Here is a 20,967-nt window from a genome sequence, read left to right as displayed (position 1 = left end):
GGTTACGACCAGGATTTTTTTTGTTCGGGTAATCACATTTTATTTACACTTAGATGTTTACACAAATTATGCTTCCCATATTAAAATAATATTGAAGTAATCTGATTTCATATCAAAGTAATAGTGTGCAAGTAGTATCAAAATAAGCTTCTTCCCGTCGGGCCTTATGCAACCTTTTTTTATTTAAAAAATGTCTGACTCACTCAGTAGCGACTGATTACATTTATTGAATTCATTGTAAAACCTGTTGACAAAGAGCATGAGCATGTCACTTCTCTGGACTATAAAAAAAAAAACTTGAAGCGTTTTAAGGGGATATTTTGAGCAAACATAAACGGCTACAATGTCAGAAGTCAACACTTGAATGCAACACGGTTGCCAACATGAAACAATGTAGTACTTAAAAAAAAAAAATCATAATCTCAACAACACGTGAATGCATCATTTTTACGTATGTCGTCATCAGGGAGCGACTCTCCGTATTCGCACGTTCAGATATTGTCTGCACGGATGCGTCTGCCGAAGTGGTAGGTATTGTTATTGTGTCTTGTTTGTGTTATATAAATTTGGTGAGTGTTTTAATGAGCTTAAATTTAGAGTTGAATTGAGCAACCGTTTTAATAGTCCGACTAATATTGCCCCAAAGAGTCCCAGCTAATAAAATCACTTAAATGTAGGCTAACGGCAGCTAACAGTTAGCCTTCCCTTTCACTTGGCTAAGTTATTGTGTGGTGGCTCATGTTGTCACCTGGGCATAGCGTTTTGTAGCCGTTTGATTATTGCACTCTTGTCTCCTAACTGGAACTAGGAAGAAAAATATGGCAGTTTTAAAAGCCCCTGTGACTACCTGCATGACTGAATATCAGTGCTTACTATTCTGTTGGTAATTTCTACTAAACAAACCTCTTGAAATCTGTCAAACCATGACCAACTTCTAAATACTTTTTTCTATTTTTTTCTTAACAGAGGCGTATGTTTTTATCTCCTAAGATGGAGTCTCAGAATTCAAACCTAAACTGCATCATATGCCTGGACCGCTTCAGGTACCCTGTCACCATCCCCTGCGGTCACACCTTCTGTAAAAACTGCATCACCAAGTACTGGGACTCCAGGAGCAAGTCTGACATCTACCCCCAATGCCCCATCTGCAAAGAGGAGTTCACCACCAGGCCCGTTCTCAAACGTAATGTGTCCCTGTCTGTGCTGACTGAGGCCGCAAACAGCAGCAACCTGTCCTGCAGGGAGCCTCTGGTAAGGGGAAGCGACGGGGCCAGAGCCATGCTGCTGTGCGATCGCCATAAGAAGCCGCTGGTTTATTACTGCAGGCAGGACAAAATGTCTGTGTGCTGCGAATGCGGCATCTCAGAATGCATGAACCACGACAAAGTCCTGTTGGAGGCTGAGAGGGAAAATCAAGAGGTACATCAACACAATGCCGCCACAGACTGCTGAGTCCAGTCAGAACAACTTCCACTTTATTCCCGCTGGTAAAGTGGGGGCTGCTGTGCAGTTCTGTGTTTTGAAAAGTACTCTCGCAAACTGATGTGTTCTCTTCACAGTTGCTGCTGGAAAGAAAGAGCAAGGAGGTGGAAAAAGTCCTCGAGGAGACCCAGAAAAGTATAAATGACTTGGCAGAGAACATCAATCAGGCTAAGGTGACTTCTAAGTTTTTACATGAAAGTAAAACATAGGCTGCAAATGGATTACTCTTTCTCAATACGCCAGGAAGGCGACTTTGTGTGACTTTGAGCTCGGGATCTCTCTGAACTCGTTTGCTATTAGAATCAGAGATCAAGAGCCTTTTTAGTCGTTCCAGATGTTGTGTGGGTAGATCAAAGAGTTACGATAGGACGCTAATAACCACACCGCAGACATGTAATTGAGCATTTTCCATCGACAGGTGACTCTTGAGCAGACTTCAGCCTGGGTGACCGTTAAATTCTCCACCCTGATCAAAAACCTGGCGGAGAAGCAGGAGGCCACAGAGCTCTTCATTGAGGAGCAGAGGAGGTCGGCCATCGTAGAGGCGGAGGCACGGTTAGCCCAACTCCAGGAGCGCTCCCAGATGCTCAGAGAGAGCCAAGGCCAAATAGCAGCTCTGCATAACCTCTCTGATACAGACCTCATCAGGGTTTGTACCTCTGCCTTCATGTCAGCTTTCCATAAGTTTAGCTTTTGTGGAGTTCATGTCGTCCCGAAATCCGAGTCAAGTTTAAGGAAAAGGATGGATTTTGCTCTTTTTTTTTTTTTTTTAAGGTGGATCATCACAAAGAGGCTGTAAAAGCAGAATTTTGCTTGACTCTTTGAGATTCTACTGACCACACCCAGTAGAGCTTTCAGCGCGATATCTTCCAGAGTAGCTAGCTGCAGAAGAATGCTAACCACTGTCTGTGCAGATGCAACTTTGACACATCAGGCTGTAACTTCTGGCCCAGAAGTCAAAGAAGTAGACTGAGAGTTAGATTTGTAAATATTCTTTCCTTTTTAGTGGTTTTAGAATCCTAGCCTTCATAAGCCTTCCCCCCCCCACACACACACACACACCCACACACTTCTATAGTCTACATCGAACAACAGGGCAAAGTATCTGATGCATTTTTTGTAGTTTATAGTTGGAAAAGTTGTAGTACGACAACAACGGGCCCACAATGCAGTCATAGAATTTCAGCCTATTGCGGTTGTTGGTTTTTACGAATATATTCTACAATCTTAAACTGACCGAATGAAGTTTTCCATCAAGGGCGAGGAAATTGCATTACATTTCATGGGCTGTAAATGGACTATGGATCACAAATCTTATTACACTCTCTTTAGCATGAACCATATCTAAGAGATTGCGTTAGGGCACGCGTACCTATTAAGCCCACCAAATCTGCTTTTCAGACATTTTTAATATATACCGCCCCAATTGAAGTGAGAACATTCTAGTTAAAATGATAGTCTAATGTCTCATTTGAAGTGTCAATAATTAATTTGTACCAATTTTTAATTCATTTATTGTTTAATTTGTCAAAATATGTCAAAAGTCTGGCATGGACTTAATAGGTACGCTTACCCTAACATATTTTAAACACGTGAAAACATTTTTGAACACTTTAAAGTTGACAACCTCATCCTAGCACTTACTGTTGGGCAGCTAATGTGCAAAAAAAACCTTCCTGGAATGGACGGGGGACATATTAGCCCGTCTGGGTACACCTGGAAACCACAGCTTCACACTAGTCGCAGTCCGCTCTATGCTCCCAGCTCCCAGTTCCCCTTCCTATGGGAGTACCTAAACACCGGAACAGACCGGAACGGACCCAGATTTAGCCAGATACACATTAAGAAGTCATCTGTATATGTAGTTTCCAATGATTATAACACCAAATTATTCCATAAAATATGAAAAGTTGTTCAAAACGTTACCTTGGTTTTGGTAACGTTTACTAAAATAAAATAGCCTGGCGACGCCATCCTACGTACTTCCGCCCAAAGATTTTGGCTCCGCACATAGTCTGGCCCAACCCCCCTACCTCGGTTCGCTCAGTGTTTTGCCAATCAGCAAACAGTTGCGAGTGGTGACGCAGAACTCACGCGCGGAGTCCATTGTAGTCCATACAATTGTAGTTCAACCGCAGCGGAAATAAACATGGCGACGGAAGAACGCTAGAAGCTATCCATGAAGTTGTCTCAACTCTGGAGAGCATTACACAATTAAAACAAGAGCAAGAGGAATGCCTCGTCAATTTTGTTAGTGGCAAGGATGTCGTAGCTCTCCTTCCAACTGGCTTTGGGAAAAGTTTGATTTATCAAATGGTACCGGTATAATGAAAGCGGATGTGGGAAGCGTGATTCGCGAGCAAGCATGAACCTCGGCGCATAACCTACGTCCTTTCTAAACATTACTGATTGGTTAAGGGAACTCCAATGAATTTAAGTTGCTGAGTAAGGTCCCACCCTCCATGGAAACGGATTCCTATTGGGTTTTCCCAGACTGTTTGACAGAGTCAACAGTCGGCTTTCGCCCAGGCTAAAAATAAAAGCTTACCTTTTCAACATTCATTACCAATTACTATTAATTACTGGAAAACATCCATACAAATATCAAAATCACATCAGCAATACCACAATAGTAAAAATCAGTTTGGTGTTATAATCATTGGATATTATACAGATGACTTCTACAAGAGTTCTTAATGTGTATCTGGCTAAATCTGGGTCCGTTCCGGTCCGTTCCGGTCCGTTCCGGTCCGTTTCGGTCCGTTTTGCTACGTTCCGGTGTTTAGGTACTCCCCTTCCTATTGCAGTTTGGGGTAACAAACACGATTGTGTCTTTCTTGCTGAAAATATGGAGCCAACTCGGGAAGAATTTAGGTTTGCCCAGCCTTTCCATATTAACACTATTGCTTAGCTATGTCTTTCAGCCTTCAAATATGTATCTGTTGTCCAGAAGTTGCCACAATAATGGTATCATAGAACTATATAAATACTGTATTTTCTCAGACTTTGCAGAACTGTGTTCCCAAACCACCACCTCCTTAGTTTTCTCCAGATTGGAGACTGTAAAGAAGCAGTTCCCCCACATTCAGAATCACCACCCTGAAACACTTTTAGCTATGAAGCCACAACAGAAGAAGTTCTCAGTCAGCAGTCTTAACAGCATTTTTCCTAAAGGTTAGGTGGCATACAAGTGAATAATCCTTAACTATCCAAAAAAAAAAAAAAAAAACCTTGTCCAAGACCGGTGGTTGGTTTGGTCCCATCTTACCTCCCGTAGTTATTATACATTATGCACTTTTATTGGGCTTATTGAATTTCACTTGTATCAATAAGCCAGAAATCCCTATGTCCTCACAGGAGTCTATGCTCGTAGAAGTTCCACATTTCAAGGAAATTCCCACCGACGTATCGCCGAACCTGGAGGAGCGATTAAACTGCGTCACAGATGTCCTTTCCCGAGTCTCTAAGCTGGTTTCTGAGGACCTAGAGAGAGCTGTGAGCACCACTGTGGGTCAGGACAAAGACGGTAACCTTTACCTTTAAAACTCTGTTCTGTTTGTGGCACGTCCGCTTCGTGTGCTGCAATTCAACCCTGCAGCGTGTGCTCTGTGTTCTCATGCTGCGTTCTTATGGCTCTCCAGGCTCTCCTCAGGATAAAAGACCAATACTGGCCGTGGTTCCCAGTCCTGCTGCTCCGTGCCACCCTGGTGGGAAGGAAGGCCTCAGTGCTTGTGAGTCTTTTAAATAACTGATCAATTACAGTAGGATATATCAAATCAAATGTATTTATATCGTACATAAAATTCCACAAACCGTGAAACATTGTGAATGTTTACTGTGATAACTGCTGGTTGTGAAGGTCAGTGCTAGGATTCTAAGCCTTCGTGTCTGTTCTCCATGTGTCATATTTGTTCCAGATACTTTGAGACGGATAATGGGATAGTTTTTAGCTCCTGGCTTTTTGCCCAGCAGTTAATAGGTTTTATTATAATTTTATTGAATAATAATAACTGTCTTTGGACGCTCATTAATATCTGCTAATACCTAAACCAGCTCCTGCTTGATTATCAACAGAGCAGATAGATATGCTTGCTAAGTCAAGTCAAAGTCAAATTTATTTATATAGCACATTTCATGTACAAACAGTTCAAAGTGCTTTACATAAAATAAAAGCATTGCAGCAGGGAGTGGAAGAAGCATTAAAATACATAAAAGAATATAAAGAGAAACAAATAAAATCATTTAAATGGATTTAAAAACAAGCAACAGTCCAGATAAATTAAAAGATATTGTGCAGATTTCATGCATAGACACATGAGAACAGAAATGTTTTTAACCTGGATTTAAAAATGTCTCCATTTGGTGAAAGTTTAATCTCCACTGGCAGTTTGTTCCTCTTGTTTGCAGCATAACAGCTAAATGCTGCTTCTCCATGTTTAGTCTGGACTCTGGACTGGACCAGCTGACCTGAGTCCTTGGATCTAAGAGCTCTGCTGGCTTTATATTCTCTGAACATATCACAGATGTATTTTGGCACTAAACCGTTCTGGGATTTGTAAACCATCAGCAGGCTTTTAAAATCTATTCTGTGACTGACTGGAAGCCAGAGTAAAGATTTTAAAACTGGTATATAATGCCTCTTATGTGGTGATGTTTTAATTTGGAATGTCACACTTCCTGCCTGGGTGGGTCTGATTCCTCCTTACAGACAGATGCTCTCTGACCTTTGACCCTCGCACGGCCAACGAACACCTGGTTCTGTCCCAGGAGAATCGCAGGGCGGAGCACCTGACCTCCGGACCACGGCGTGTCCCCGCCCATGAAGCCCGCTTCGATCACACCTGGCAGGTGCTCTGCTTTCAGGGCTTCAAAAATGGACAGCACTACTGGGAGCTGGAGGTGTCCAAACCCTGGGCCTACCTCGGGGTAAAGACGGCATGTTGTGGTTGCACACTGTTTGTCTAGAAGTAGGTCATTCAAGGGCCCGTATTGTACTCCTTTACAGGTTCATCTTTTCATTTTAAGAGTTTGCTTTTTTTTTTAATCCTTTGATAAAATAATTTTGACGCAGTGGCGCCTCGTTAGTGATACACACGAGAATAGAAAAAGGACAAAGTAAAAAGCAGAGAGCTTTAATCTGTAGACACAGACACATTATGCATTTTAGCACCACCCTCTCAACGCCACCGCTGGTCCTCCACGGATGAAGACCCTTGCGGCTGCCCAACAAACAGCCTTGCATTGTGAGCGTTAGCTGCCCAGGCTATTGCCTATATATAAATGAACAAGTCTGTTCTCCAGCAATATACGTGTATTACATTTCACTTTTAAAGCTGCAGTCTGCAACTCTTTTTCAAGCATAATGCCTGGAACTGTCCGGGGATTCTGAAAGTAGTACATTAAAGCTGCGGTCTGCAACTTTTTTTTTAGTCATATTAGCTTGAACTGTCATGGGATTCTGGAAGTAGAATATTAAATAGGCTGTTTAGGAAAAATAACGAAATCTGTAGCTCCCTCTGAAGCCTGTAATCATGCTTGCAAAAACCGAGCGCTCCCGGCTGTTTTTAACCAATCAAGTTAGGGTGGAGGAATCCTACCTGTCAATCACAGCTTGTGCACACGCTGCTGAGCGTGAGTCTGCCCCAGCTTGTGTGCGCTCACACTGGTGTGAACTCACGTGCACAACCTCGTCCACAGAGGGGGAGGGGTTTGGGGGGCGATTCGGAGCTTGTTAGAGGTTGGGGGAGGGACCTGAAAGTTGTATCAGTTCGAATTTTCCTAGCCTGGGCGAAAGCCGACTGTTGACTCCGTCAAACAGTCTGGGAAAACCCAAGAGGAATCCGTTTCCATGGAGGGCGGGACCTTACCCAGCAACTTAAATTCATTGGAGTAACGGAGTTCCCTTAACCAATCATAATGTTTAGAAATGACGTTGGTTATGCGCCGAGGTTCATGCTTACTCTCGCGAGGCTCTAGCTAGCGAATCACGCTTCCCACATCCGCTTTCATTATACCGGTACCATTTGATAAATCAAACTTTTCCCAAAGCCAGTTGGAAGGAGAGCTACGACATCCTTGCCACTAACAAAATTGACGAGGCATTCCTCTTGCTCTTGTTTTAATTGTATAATGCTCTCCAGAGTTGAGACAACTTCATGGATAGCTTCTAGCGTTCTTCCGTCGCCATGTTTATTTCCGCTGCGGTTGAACTACAATTATATGGACTACAATGGACTCCGCGCGTGAGTTCTGCGTCACCACTCGCAACTGTTTGCTGATTGGCAAAACACTGAGCGAACCGAGGTAGGGGGATTTGGCCAGACTATGTGCGGAGCCAAAATCTTTGGGCGGAAGTACGTAGGATGGCGCCGCCAGGCTAGAATTTTCCGACTTTAGACTCGCAATTTTGAAAACCTGCCGACGGCAGCTTTAAATACCCCAATACAAAAAAAACCGAGTTCTCTAGGTCCCCTATATGTCCTGCTAGGTCCCTCCAAAGCCAGCAGGTTTGTTTACAAAATTGCAGACCGGACCGGTAAAAGGTAACCAATCAGGTTACGAGCTGGGCTCTGCTGCTGCCTGTCAATCACCGATTGTGCACGCGCGATACAAGGTTTTTTATCTGGACTATTGAACTTCATCACGGCTAGTCTACTTACTGTGTCTTCCATGATCGCAAATGACAGGTGAGTTGATGAATGAGGAGTCGTGTACGCGCATCTGGCTACGTGCACGAGTTCTCATGTGTTTTGATGGGGCGGGACAGGAAGTTGAACAACTTTTTATTTTTCGGTTAAAAAAATAAGCATTTCTTGCATTTTGCGACTACGGAGGTCACCGTTTTCAACTTCAAGCGTTCTGATAGATCATGTAAACTCTTAAAATGCCAAAAATTAGGACTTTACGTATGACAACAACAAATCCTGCAGACTGCAGCTTTAACCAGAATAATTATTACTCTAATGAAATTAAATATGGGTGGGGGGTGTTTCTGTTTCCATACATTCATGTGTCCCACATTAGCCAAAACCAGGCTTTCGTTGATAGCGAAAAGCTTTTGCCGTCTAACCAAAAAGCTGCAATTTTATACAAAATTGTATATTAATAATTATACAATACGGATGTGACGGTCCGATTAGCCAAGAGTGGACAGCCAACCAAGGGGCCCCTGCGTCTGAAAGGTTGTTTGAAGTTCATTCTTTTCAGATCCTCTTTTCAAGCTGACTCTCAGATTTTGACAAGTGGGAATTTGATAGCCAATTATGCTGTTTCCGTATTAGTTCTCCAGACAAACTGTAGCCTTCAGTTTTTTGTGAATCTTTGTATTAACACTGCAAGACAGATGTGCTTAAAGCACTCTTGTCAGTCTCTTGTTGGATTACATAAGTTTGAAATGTCTGGCTGTAAAATACTTTGAGAGAAAGTATTTTCAGAAAGTTCCAACTGTCGTGTTTTATTCTGTTGGACAGAATAATTCTCCGTGATGTAGAATTTGGGCTTTGTATACTCTTCTGCATGTGTATATTAGCAGCTCTTTCATGGATTTCCCTGAAATTTTGTACAAACATGAATGATCCATTAGTTTCCTTTATTCTGTACACAGTTCACCCACATGTTCATCCACGCCTCTTCACAGGTCACCTATGAGACCATCCCCAGGAAGGAGAAGGGAAAGAGGTGCATGGTGGGAATGAACGAGCTGTCTTGGAGCCTGCAGCTGGACGAGCAGCAGCTCTGCGCCTGGCACAACGGGCGGCGGGAGGCGCTGGCTGGCCGCTCCCACCACAGCCGCATCGGCATGCTGTTGGATTACGAGGCGGGGACGCTCACCTACTACGGAGACGGGCAGACCAGGCTCCACGCCTTCCACCATGCCTTCACCCAGGAGCTGTTTCCTGCCTGCTGGATAGGAGAGGGGGTCAGCATCACCCTCTGCTCCCCGTGAGCTGATGTGGGAAAACAGGCTCTCTTATAGCAAGCTCCATGAATCATGGCCACAAGCTGACTCGGCACAGACGTTCCCTCTTTGTCCTTTTAGGAACAACTGCCTTCCTGAATTGTTTTAAACGGAGAAAAAACTTTGGTAGACTGTCCTCTCACCAAAACTTCCTCCCGGTTTTATTTTCTCTTCCTGAGGACTTGTAGATTAATTTTATAGAAATGTCCAGATTCGGGTTGGGGGAAAAAAACAAAAAACGATCCCGACTCAGATTATTGTCAAACTCCGAGACAATAAGCTCCTATTACGGGTAGTTAAACGTACAAGGCAAAAAAAAATCCTGAACAATGATTTCATCTCCTCACACGTATTGCTAATACTTAATGCCGCTCATTGGAACAAAATGTTTGTTTCAACGTTTTATTGATTAGATGTGCAGTACGATGGGTGAAAAAGGATTTATGGAGGAGCAGGTGACTGCTCGGGTGTCAGCACATGACTACAACTAACAGTTTTATCTTACACTACTGAAGTATCTTAGATGCAGCGTTAGGAGTGCGGCACTAGTAGAAATGATGGTCAAACGAATCCATCACCAGGGTGTGGCAATGTCTGCTGTCAGAGGTCAGAGGTCAGATTTGACTGTCTGAGAATGTGCCGTCACTGTGTTTGCATGGTAAATGGAAACCACTATGCATTTAAGTGTTTCTGTTTCATCCTGCAGATGCATAACTTTCCAGACTATTCAGCTTGTGATCCTCTTGTTTACTCCGTGTTGAGTATATGAGCTAAAGGTTTATGCCCTTGCATCCTCAGACCTTTCTTCACGCGGGTGCAGATGTCGATCCACAGAAAGACGAGAGTTTGTGTTCGACAAGTTGTGCTCAGGACCAAAAAACCCCACAGAACCGGGCTGTATATTACTACTGAGAATGTATAACTGTGTCAATTCATCATTTTGGATATCGCTAAGGATGTACAGATGTGTGAACCAATGTTCAACGCGACGTGAAATGACAGCGGCCGCTATTTTCCTGGTGCGTCCTTATGGTGTTGCATTGAGTTTCCCTTTTAAATTTACAAAAACATTGTTGGTCCATGTAAGCACTGAACAAAAAAAAAAAAAAAAAAAAAAAAAAAAAAAATAATCAGGGAGTTTGCAACAGTTCAACAGGCTAAAAGTTTAAAAAAAAAAAAAAAAAAAGTTTTTGATACATTTGTACGAGTGAATTTGTGCACATTCTAAGAGTGCGATGAAAAGCTGGAACACTTAAAGCTGTTGGTTTCATAAAGCATATTTAAGGGAGAAGACTAAAAGCATCCATGTCAAACTCATTACCATCAGTGCATCTTTAGGCGTGAAAACACAAGCAATCGGTCTGAATGTAGTCCGACACCCCCGATGGTGAAAACTTTGTGGCAGGTTTATAACCACCGGTTTTTGTATTTTTTTTTTTTTTTTTTAACTTTATTTCTGAGCACTTACTGAGCATAATTGTGAACTTTGGCATGTTGAGGTACTTGAGGCTCAGGACATGATGCATCAGTCTTTGGGAAACTGCTGTGGATTTGCACAAGTGGTCCAAAAAGGGAAGAAAATGACTGCTGACTCTTAGGAAGAGAGGAATAGCTCATTCCCAGGCTTTTGAGGCCAAATGACATAAAAACATTACCCTCCCTGCTGACTCTGGAATCCATTTTTTTTGTCAAATACTTTGGTGTACTTTGCTGTGTTCAATGTGGACATTTAATACCCATCAACAGTAATGCTGAGCAGAAAAATAAAGACGGCTCTGTTCCACCAGTCAAGTACCATTTATTAAAATCCAATCCAATGCATCAGTTCAGATCATGCTTTTTTATATTGAGACATTTTACATGAATTACTGAATAAATTAGTTTGAAATAAATAGCTTTATGTTATTGTACACACAGCCATGACAGAGCAAACAGGAGCCCAATGCATAGCATTCTAAAAGTGCAAAGAATCAGCCACGGATGTGCCACAGATAACAGTATATAGATTAGTGACCACAGAGGAAGGAAGAGCAGACGCTGACGTTCTCAGATCTAATTGAAAGACGGACCTCCAACTGGGGAGTGAGGGTCACAAGCACAGAAAGTTCGAGAATGGTCCAAATGGATGTTCAAAGAGTGAAAGGTCAAGCAGGCTGGTGGTGAGTCTGATCGTGTGTTTTCTGGAAGCCTCCAGGAGGATGACAAAACAGGAAGTGACATCACTGGGTGACTGCTCTGGTCTGCTGTTGTACATTAATCCCTCCTGGCCCCGGTCGCCCTTGCTCTCTGCTCTAATCCAGGATCAGAGATTCACTGCTGGGGCTCGAACGCCGCTCTAATCTTTGTGGTCGTCTCATCCAACGAAAGCTCCCCCCAACCCCTCTGAAATCTCAATTTACAAAAGCTATCGTTTCCCCTCTAGGTTTGTGTTTGAGAAAATATCTCCTTTTAAGGTATGTATATATATATATATATTAAAAGCCTGTACACACAAATAATAAAAAAATAAAAGACTGCATTCAGCTTGCGTCTGGACAGGTTAGCGAAGTTACAGAATTAGATTTGAGTCTCGGTTAATAGACAGTGATAGAAAATTAGATGTGAGCTTCACAGCTTTGCTGAATCTACAGTATAAGGTGGCGGTATGATTCTTGGGTCACTTGAAAGGCAATAAATACTGAACCAACCCAGAAATCCTGACCACTTTTGCTTCTCGGAAAAAAAACATTGCTATCGACACTTGTTCTTTGCCATTTTCCATCAAATCAAAAGTGTTTCTGAAAGGAATGAAGCTGCTTACGTTTAAACAGACGCAAAAGATCAACAGAGTGAGGCGGAAAAACAACGAGAAAATGGGAATGAGTTGGGAAGGGAGGAGGAAAACGAAGAAGAGAGTATAAGTTACAAAGGAATTCGACCCTCCTGATGTTGAATTAACGGAATAAGAGAAGAAGTGGCAGTCGGGCAGATCTACTGGTTCTTCTTGTCCTCTGGAGGGGAGTAGGGAGGAGGCTTGTCCTGGAGAGAGAGCAGAGTTCAACAGTGCAGGACTCCTTTTATTTTAGATGAGAAAAGAAAAAAAACTGGAATCTGTCAAACAAAAGCACTGAAAGTAAAAAAAAAAAAAAATGGAAAAATGAACCACACTGCACAGCAGACTCCTCAGTAAGACATGAAATAAACGACCTCATCGCAGATGCTTTAATTGAGCTGAGTGACAATCAGCATGCATTTAATTCTAAGGAACAAGATCAGCCCAAGACAGTCGCGGCAACTGGATCACAGTTGGGCGTTCAGTTCAGACAGACATGTCGGGAAGCTTACCTGTGGCAGGTACACATGTGTAGGAGGCAGAGTGGCGCTGCTGGCACTCGCCGCTGCTTCGGCGGCTTTGGCCTCGGCTGGGAAAGAGAGTAGCAGAAGTGAGGAGGGCATGAATTAAAAATGGGTCTGACTGGTAAACCCTGGGATACATGCAACAGGTAGAGCTAATCAAGCCGGAGTTTCCAACGTTGGTGGGTAAATCGACATCGAAATCTCAGCAGAACTGTTACTGGAAAAAAAAAGGTCCCAACTCAAAATCCACTTCCTGCCTTTTCTAGTATTTTTAACCACATCCTGTGGTCTTCATCGGCTGAGATGGACTTTATCTCACACATGCACAGATGTAACAATATGCAATTAGTATCCTGTGGAGATGGCTGGCTTCTTGGCAAATTAGGACCAGTGAACCTCTGATGCTTTTACAATCAGTACCTGCAGATAAAAGTGACACTTAAACACTGCCACAACTAAAATATACATCTGTCATTCAGAAGTTAGCATTGTTCCGTTGAGTAGTAGAAGACTCTTTTCACATGCAAATCTTCCATTTGCAGGATGTTTGTGACTTCATGAGAAAAAACAGACCGGTAGGGCCAAGAGGGAGAACTGGGATTGGGCCTTAGCCTGATATGTTATTTTTCTGAATGCAGCAAGGATGAGTAGTCAGTCCGCGCAACTGCAAATATTTGCAGGTAGATTTATGTCACACGATCAAAGAAACTGTGAAATGCCATTCAGCCATCACTCATGTTGTAAATTCCACTCATGTGCATTTCCTGCTTGGATGTGACGAGTAAATCTGTTGGACAGATTGGAGAGAAAGAACTGTTCGTTTGGCCTTAATAGAGACAACAAAACTGCGTGATAACGGTTGAAACATAATAAATATAATGAAATAAAATAAAATTCCTGATACAGTTACACCAGCAGTTAAAGAAAAACAGAATTCAATAAGATAAAAAAAGTTAGGAGGAATTCAACCACTTTGAAGGAATAGGAACTGATATTTCCACCATCTGAGGCCAATTATCTGCCCAAATACTGATTCCCTAAAGAAAACGAGAATCTTCGTAGTATTTACATTCTTCACTTCATCAGCATTAAAGGGATAGTTTGCCTCTTTTGACATGAAGCTGTATGACATCCCGTATTAGCAATATCATTTATGAACATTGACTTACCCCCTGCTGCGTCCTGTGAGCCGAGTTCCAGCCGAGTTTTGGTGTTGATGAAGGTAGTCCGGCTAGTATGCTGGGGTCCCGAAAATAAAGCGTTTTGCTTCTCAAAAGAGTAAGACATTGGCATCACAAAATCGTCCATCCAGAAAAAGTCAGACCTTACATCGCTTGGCCCTATTTTCTCTCCCTTCGTATCACTGCCTGCTGTGCAGACCGAAGTGCAGAGCGAGCAGTCCCCTGCTTCCGAGCAGCAAACACCGTAACAGGCACGGCTGTCGGCAGGCGGCAGCGCGCAGTGATATGAAGGGAGGCAACATTTTTTGGACGATTTTGTGATGCAAATGTATTACTCTTTTGAACGCATATTGTTTTCAGAAGCAAAACGCTTTATTTTTTAAACCCCAGCCGACTAGCCGGACTACCTTCATCAACACCAAAACGAGGCTGGAACTCTGCTCACAGGACGCAGCAGGGGGTAAGAAGATGTTCAGAAATGATGCTGCTGATATGGGATGTCATACAGCTTCATGTCAAAAGAGGCGAACTGTCCCTTTAACACTTGAGTGTTCCCCGCTATCGGTGTGAGTCTCTCTCCCAGAGACTGACCTGCTGCTGAGGAGGGGAGGTCCGGGTCATGTGGTGGCTGCTGACCCAGAGGAGCAGAATAAGGAGGTGGAGGTACGTAGCCCGCAGAGGCATCAAACGCTGGAGGGCTGGGGTAAAATCCACCTGCAGTGCGGCAGCAGAAAGATACAAACATGGCAGAATCAGGACGATCCATTTCAAGAGACGTGAACAAGGTTTTAACTGATGACACAACAGCGGAAGCATTTGATTGCCTTTACCTGGAGGAGGAGGGTTGGGGTAGGAGTAGCTGGGTGGAGGTCCTGCCGGGTACATTCCATTGGCAGGGGGAGGCGGGTAAGCATACGCCCCGTTAGCCATGAAGGGGCATCCACCGAAGCCAGCAGTCACAGGTTGTCCTCTGGATGCTGAAATATGAATATTAAGCAGAAGAGAAACAGTCAGGTGGTCCATAACATAAGAGGGATTTGTCCATTTTGTTGCCATTTTACCCTGAGCTGCAACCTGCAGCATGTACTGGCCAAACTCTATGGCTCCTCCAGCAGCAAAGACCAGCTTGAACGTAGCATTGCCGTCCCACCCACCTAAAAAAATAAAAAAGGGAAAATTTCATGGAGTTACTGACATCCACAGAATGCTGCATGTCAGTGACACAACCTAAATGAGACACGCATACGTACCGCCAGACTCTGCACCTACAGCGCCCTTGATGTAATTGGCCCCAAGAACAGGCTGTTTGATCTCACAGCCCTTCATCAAGTAGAAGGGCATCATAAAAGACTGCAGGGCATCCCGCCCTTTAGCCAGGAAGATCACCTGGGATAAATCAACAGTACACATCATCATCTCCATATTTACGACTGTCCCCTCCCAGCCTCAAAGACTCAGAGCCAAGTGTGAGCTCTGCAAGACACCCGACTCCCGTCACTCACCCTGTACGGAGTCAGGTAGACGCTGCCCTTCTTGCTCTTTCTGAAGGCTTCAGGTAGACTGTCTGCGTCACAGAAGACCAGCTCCACGTTATCGTGGTTCATCAACACACTGGGGACAGAAACGGCAACAATAAAACATTGCAGAACATGTAATTAAAATAAGATGAACATTCCTATTTATGGCTCAACGCCCACTTTTGAAATCCTCGATTTAACAGCTTAAAAACTAAATAAATAAATGAAAAGAAAAAAAAAATAAAGAAAAAAAGAAAAAAAAATCAGATCACTGGGTTATTCTGCAGCTGTCCAGTTGCTAAACATGGCCCTTCAGTTGCTCTCAATACAAAGTAATACTGAAGTAAAAGGATTAGACTTCCATGCCATCTAGTGACAGAGCTTACAACTGATCCAGAGGGCTTTAGCATTACGTTGCTGGATTTTCTAGAAGAATCTCTCGGTTTAAACTTATCAAAGCAGTGGATGAAAGGAAACAAAAACAAAGCTTTTCCACCTGAGCAGGCCAGAGAGCAGATAGCTGGGAGCTATGCAGCAGCACAGCCAGGCAACACATGCTAGTTCTCTGCTACAGCCACAATAAAGCTTTCATCCTCGAGACAGTGGGGTAATGGAGTATTGAGAATGTGTCTACATGGAACTGTGATCTGGTTGCACGTGAAGCCCGTTTCGTTAGACGGCTGGGATGATATAATAGGTTGGAGGCCACGTTTGGGCTAACATTATCGAGACCCGGTTCTGTAGGACGCGACGAGAATATTCCCTGGCGTGAAAACAATTCATGCATATTTACCGGCATGCTTCGGTTCATCTCGAGCTTATTAGGACCAACTCTAAATTGTCGGCTTATAAGCCATGTTTTAAAGAAGGCTCTGTTGAAGTACATTTTAGTCTAATTCAATACAAGTGTTAGTTCCATGGTGTTTAGTATAGCCACCATTTAATAAAATTTTTGATAGAGTAGAGGTGTGAGAACAAGCTATAATAGCAAAAGTTAGAATTAAATTAGCAGCCTAATGGGTGTGAATGTTTATTAACCTGGTTAGTACGGTTGAACGTGCACTCCTGCTTCTATATATGCGCCTTAACGGCCGGGGTCACGGTGTGTTTTTAAATGAGTTTGGTGAGATGTTTTTACACCAACAGAGTCTGGTCTAGACAAAGGTAACCACTAGCTAACCCATAACACTCACTAAACAATACCTTTCACTGTTGTTAATGATGACTCCGCCGGACTCCGAGTGGTTCTGGTTCAGAGTCATGACGACGGCCCTCAAGTTTCTTTCACGACTATAAGATATCAAAGGCTGGGTTACTCTATCAGAAAATAGTTCCTGCAGGCCTTTTAAAGCCTCACGAGCTCTCTCCTTAGCGGTAGCAACGGTTGTTATGATAATGCTGCTGAGTTTGGTGCTGCACCTGCCCTTCCGCCGCACGTCTGAAACGCCCACAGAATGACGTCACGCACGCTTAGAAATATGTTTACTGAAAACAATATTTTTTCTCTCTATTTTTTTTTTTTGTCAGGACTACATATTGGACGTAATTTGTACAAACAATGTAACGTACTTAAATCTGTATTATATATCCCTTTGGAGAATTTGAATAAACGATCTCTGCCTTAGTGGTTATTATGTAAGCAGTAGTGACAGAAGTTTCTAAAGCCCCATTTCCACTATGCAGTCCGGTACGGGTCGGTTCAGAACGTTCGCTTATTTCAGTGTTTCCGCAAAAATGGCAGAGAGTGTATGGAAGTTTTTCTGTGCCATCAGAGTTTGAATACGAATTTCTAATATTGAATTTTAACAGCATCAAAATCAGACTTTGATTTTGAAAAACCAACAGTGTAAAAAAAAAAATAAAATTTCTAAAAACAAAAATCAGTGTAAAAAAATTCAACATCAAAAAAAAAATTCTGTGGAAAAAAATGTAACATCTAAAAATTCAGTGGAAAAAGAACCAGACTTAACATCCGGGTAAACAGGGAGAAGCAATCGATCCCTGTCTCAATTCATCCAACGTCAGCCAATCAAGTTACGCTTCATTGGACAGATCAGCCATGTCCACCAACGCGGTTGATGGTGCTTCGGTGAGTGAGTTTACTTTATTTGCCATTTGTGTTAGTAAAATTGAGTAATAGATATTACTAATATCTATTGAGCTGATATTAGCTTGATTGGCTGCCGTTGGATGAATTGAGACAGGGATCTATTGCTTCTCCCTGTTTACCCGGATGTTGAGTCTGGTTCTTTTTCCACTGAATTTTTCGAAGTTGAATTTTTTTCCACTGAATTTTTGTTTTTAGAAAAAAAATTTTTTACACTGTTGGTTTTTCAAATTCAAAGTCTGATTTTGATGCTGTAAAAATTCAATATTAGAAATTCGTATTCAAACTCTGATGGCACAGAAAAACTTCCATAAGAGTGGTTTCAACCGGACCGTGAGCCAGTGTGGCATTAAGCTGAGAAGCTTGGAGGTGGTTCGAAATTATGGATGCTATTTACGCTTTGGCACGCACTCCGCCCACCCCTGAGGGCCCCCTTTTGTACAGTGGGAACGCAAAGCTGACCCCAAAGCGACCCGACCCGTACCGATACGAAGTGACCCGAACCGTACTGACAGTGGAAACGAGGCTTTAAAGGACTCCAAGCTGCCAATGAGTACAAGAAGAAAAGTCCTGTGGAAAAATGTCCAGATAGACAAGAATCACATGACGCTTTTGTCTCAAAACACTAAAGTTAGGTGTCATTTTAAAAGCACAACTCGTTCTTTTTTATACATATAATTCCCTAGAATGTCGCATCTGAGTTTAGAGTATTTTATTACATGGATATCGATATAGGTATAAAGAAGGCAAGTACAATATTTTCTTATATAATTAGATTTATCGAAAATAATTGTAACGCTTAAGGTCCCACAGCAGCAGTTATTAATACCCTAAAAACCTATGTGTTCCTCATAATAGTACATTTAAAAGTTTTTGCTGTGAAAAGAAAATCATGGCTCTAAAACGACTATGAGTATGACTACATTTTCCTGTCGGCTAGCAGATCATTTGATCAGGGTGACTTTCCCCACTAGCTCCCATCTAAGTTCTGCTTGTGTCAGCTAGTTTCTCATTCAAATGATTCCTCAAAAATATGCCACACATTCCCCGTGCAAAATATCAGTAAAACCCCACATTGCAAGTAGTTGAGCTTATAGGAATAGGTAGTACAATCCCTTAGATAATCAGTACTTGGTGTAGAGTGGGGCAGGGGTAATGACCACCAGGGGGCAAACGCTTCACTGGGGTCTTCAGGTGTGCACCCTCCTTCCTTGGTGTTTCGTTGAAAGGCCCACGACACCTCCAAAGGGCTCAACGGCATCACCTGGCGTCCCAGGTGTGCCCCCTCTGCTCTTACCCCCTGATGGTAATTTTGCTGCCCAGTTGGGGTCCTTTCTCTTGACCCATAGCCAGCTACTGCTTCGTTTGGCAGCCTCTGACAGGGATTTGATGGCTTGCCAGAAGGCCTGTCCTCGCACTCCCATTCCCTTCAGAAGCTTGGTTGTGGATGTGGCAACAAATCCCCTACCTACACCATACCTCAACCGGAAGCACCTGGGCACGCCAGCCATGTTGTACTGCCTCGGTTGCTATGTTGGAGTACTTCAGTCATTTACGTTCATATGCTTCACCAACTGCAGCCTCCCATGGTACAGTTAGTTCCACAATGAATACCAACTTCTGAGAGGTTGACCACAAGACCAGGTCCGGCCTGAGGTTAGTACTAATGATCTCAGGCGGAAAGAAGAGTCTCTGGTCTAAGTCAACCCGCATTCTCCAGTCCCAGGCAGCGTCCAGGAGGGTTGCTTCCACTCTTGCAGATGGATTTGCTGGGAGTTGTCCTGCTCTTACAAAATTGGTTGTGGATGTGGCAATGCCCTGCCCAAGTAGTCAGGATTGGTTCCTTTAATCTTCTTGGGGAACATACAAGCTAGCCTTGCCTTTCTGAAACTGTAGGGGGTGCTGTATAGATTCAAAGCAGATATCTGCAGCCACAGCATCGATGGCTGATTTTGTTTGTCATGCAATGATCCACATAAAAACATTTTATGGACATCTTAACAATGTTTAAAACTAATGGGGACGTTAGCAAAATACATCTAATCACTTATATTTATATCTTGAAACGTCATTATAGTTTACGTGTGTATGCATCTCATAGATTTAATCCTACAATGTGGTAGATAGTCAGTTGTTGACATAAAGCTGTGTTCTTCTCACTTATTAAAAGAATAGAGAATATTTTAGAGCCAAGAGAAGGAGAGTAGTTTGGTTGCAGATGTACTCACATGCTTGTGAAGGTTGCAGTATAACGCAAATTCATGGTGTGGATGGGCAAACAATAATAGAGGCCTTTGTCTCTCTGGGCCTCTTTGTTTGGCTGTGACCCACTCTCACATTTTTTTTGTGCAAATGATGTGAAAATATTACATTTTCAGCTAGTTCAAACAGCTGAGCACGAGGCCTTTGTGATACCTCATTAACCCTACGTGACCCAATGACAACTGAACTTATTCCTAAGGCTAGAATTTCAGCTCATTATAGGTTTGAGCTTGCTAAATGTGCAAATTTGGTGAGTAACTTTCTGTATCTATAAAGCTGACTATGTAAAAATCAGAGTCAAATGAGAAAACCATATATTATTGTATACAAGCTACACATATTTATGTGTACATACATAAAATATCTTAGTTATATGTTCGTAGACTCCACGCAGATACAAAGTGGGCTTCTAGTCAGAGGCCCACTCTAGTCAAAGTATACGCACACACTCACACAACAACTTGTTTTTACTATTGTTGTGGGGAATCACCAGTGGCATGATGCACTCCATAGCCCCTTATTCTATCACAATTGAATGCCTAACCCTAAACCTAACCATGACCTAATTTTAACACTAACCATAAAGCCAAGTTTTGATCCTCCATTTAAACATGTAGGGCTCACCATTTGGTCCCCTACAAACACGATGGACCACACAAGGATGTAGGCTCCTTGTTTTTGGGCCCAATGAATTTAGAAAAACAAGTACTCATAAACACACACACACACACACACACTCAAGCTTGCACAGCTATGCTTGTTAGAACATTGCTCTGAGTTCCATTCATTGTGTACAGCTTAAGCAAAAAACAGATCTTATAATTCCTATACTAATCATCACAGTCAATATTCAACTCTAACCTTAACCTAACCTAACAGTTCTCACCTCAGAAATCCTTCTCTACTTTATTAAGACCAAACTTTTGTCCCCGTATGGACAACTGGTCCCAACAACATCAGTGATATAAAGGAAAGGTCCCAATGATGTAACAAAAACCGGAATACTCATAAACACACACTCATCCACAATATACAATCTACCATCATAATTATCATCCGTTATCATTTTTTTTTGCGCAAGCTCAGTGGTGCATTCATACAACACATGTACAATGCTTTAAAGAT

At 42.7% G+C, this 20,967-nt stretch overlaps 2 protein-coding genes across 3 annotated transcripts; one reads left to right on the top strand and one right to left on the bottom strand.

Annotated features, from left to right (window-relative positions):
- Positions 1 to 477: 477 nt before the first annotated feature.
- On the top strand, positions 478 to 11,260 carry trim65 (tripartite motif containing 65). 2 transcript variants are annotated; one of them, XM_075457087.1, is made up of 8 exons: positions 478 to 527; positions 967 to 1,419; positions 1,560 to 1,655; positions 1,901 to 2,131; positions 4,840 to 5,008; positions 5,124 to 5,213; positions 6,191 to 6,408; positions 9,119 to 11,260. In XM_075457087.1, exons 2-8 carry the CDS (start codon positions 973 to 975, stop codon positions 9,425 to 9,427), a joined length of 1,560 nt encoding a protein of 519 aa, XP_075313202.1. In that variant the 5' UTR covers positions 478 to 527; positions 967 to 972; the 3' UTR covers positions 9,428 to 11,260. The 2 variants fall into 2 exon arrangements, with proteins under 2 accessions (XP_075313202.1, XP_075313203.1); XM_075457088.1 differs by having other exon boundaries at positions 479 to 527; positions 991 to 1,419.
- Positions 11,218 to 16,928, bottom strand: wbp2 (WW domain binding protein 2). The gene is made up of 8 exons (XM_075457089.1): positions 16,677 to 16,928; positions 15,459 to 15,567; positions 15,207 to 15,342; positions 15,018 to 15,110; positions 14,787 to 14,933; positions 14,548 to 14,670; positions 12,764 to 12,840; positions 11,218 to 12,457 (listed from the first exon to the last, which is right to left on the bottom strand). The coding sequence occupies exons 1-8, from the start codon at positions 16,733 to 16,735 to the stop codon at positions 12,410 to 12,412; spliced, it is 792 nt and encodes a 263-aa protein (XP_075313204.1). The 5' UTR covers positions 16,736 to 16,928; the 3' UTR covers positions 11,218 to 12,409.
- Positions 16,929 to 20,967: the final 4,039 nt, after the last annotated feature.

The sequence above is a fragment of the Odontesthes bonariensis genome, chromosome 23 (genome assembly GCF_027942865.1).
Source record: "Odontesthes bonariensis isolate fOdoBon6 chromosome 23, fOdoBon6.hap1, whole genome shotgun sequence".
In the NCBI taxonomy this organism is placed as follows: domain Eukaryota; kingdom Metazoa; phylum Chordata; class Actinopteri; order Atheriniformes; family Atherinopsidae; genus Odontesthes; species Odontesthes bonariensis.
This window is presented reverse-complemented; position numbering and strand designations above follow the sequence as displayed.

Bases quoted from the DNA above. Each gene is read 5' to 3' on its own strand.
- trim65 (XM_075457087.1), top strand. From the start codon at position 973: ATGTTTTTATCTCCTAAGATGGAGTCTCAGAATTCAAACCTAAACTGC. The intron at 5,009-5,123 runs GTAACCTTTACC...ATGGCTCTCCAG, and splicing joins TGTGGGTCAGGACAAAGACG to GCTCTCCTCAGGATAAAAGA. The intron at 5,214-6,190 runs GTGAGTCTTTTA...TCCTCCTTACAG, and splicing joins GAAGGAAGGCCTCAGTGCTT to ACAGATGCTCTCTGACCTTT.
- wbp2 (XM_075457089.1), bottom strand. From the start codon at position 16,735: ATGACTCTGAACCAGAACCACTCGGAGTCCGGCGGAGTCATCATTAAC. The intron at 15,568-16,676 runs GTATTGTTTAGT...TTCTGTCCCCAG, and splicing joins ATCATTAACAACAGTGAAAG to TGTGTTGATGAACCACGATA. The intron at 12,841-14,547 runs GTCAGTCTCTGG...TCTCTTTCCCAG, and splicing joins CCTCCCCTCCTCAGCAGCAG to CCGAGGCCAAAGCCGCCGAA.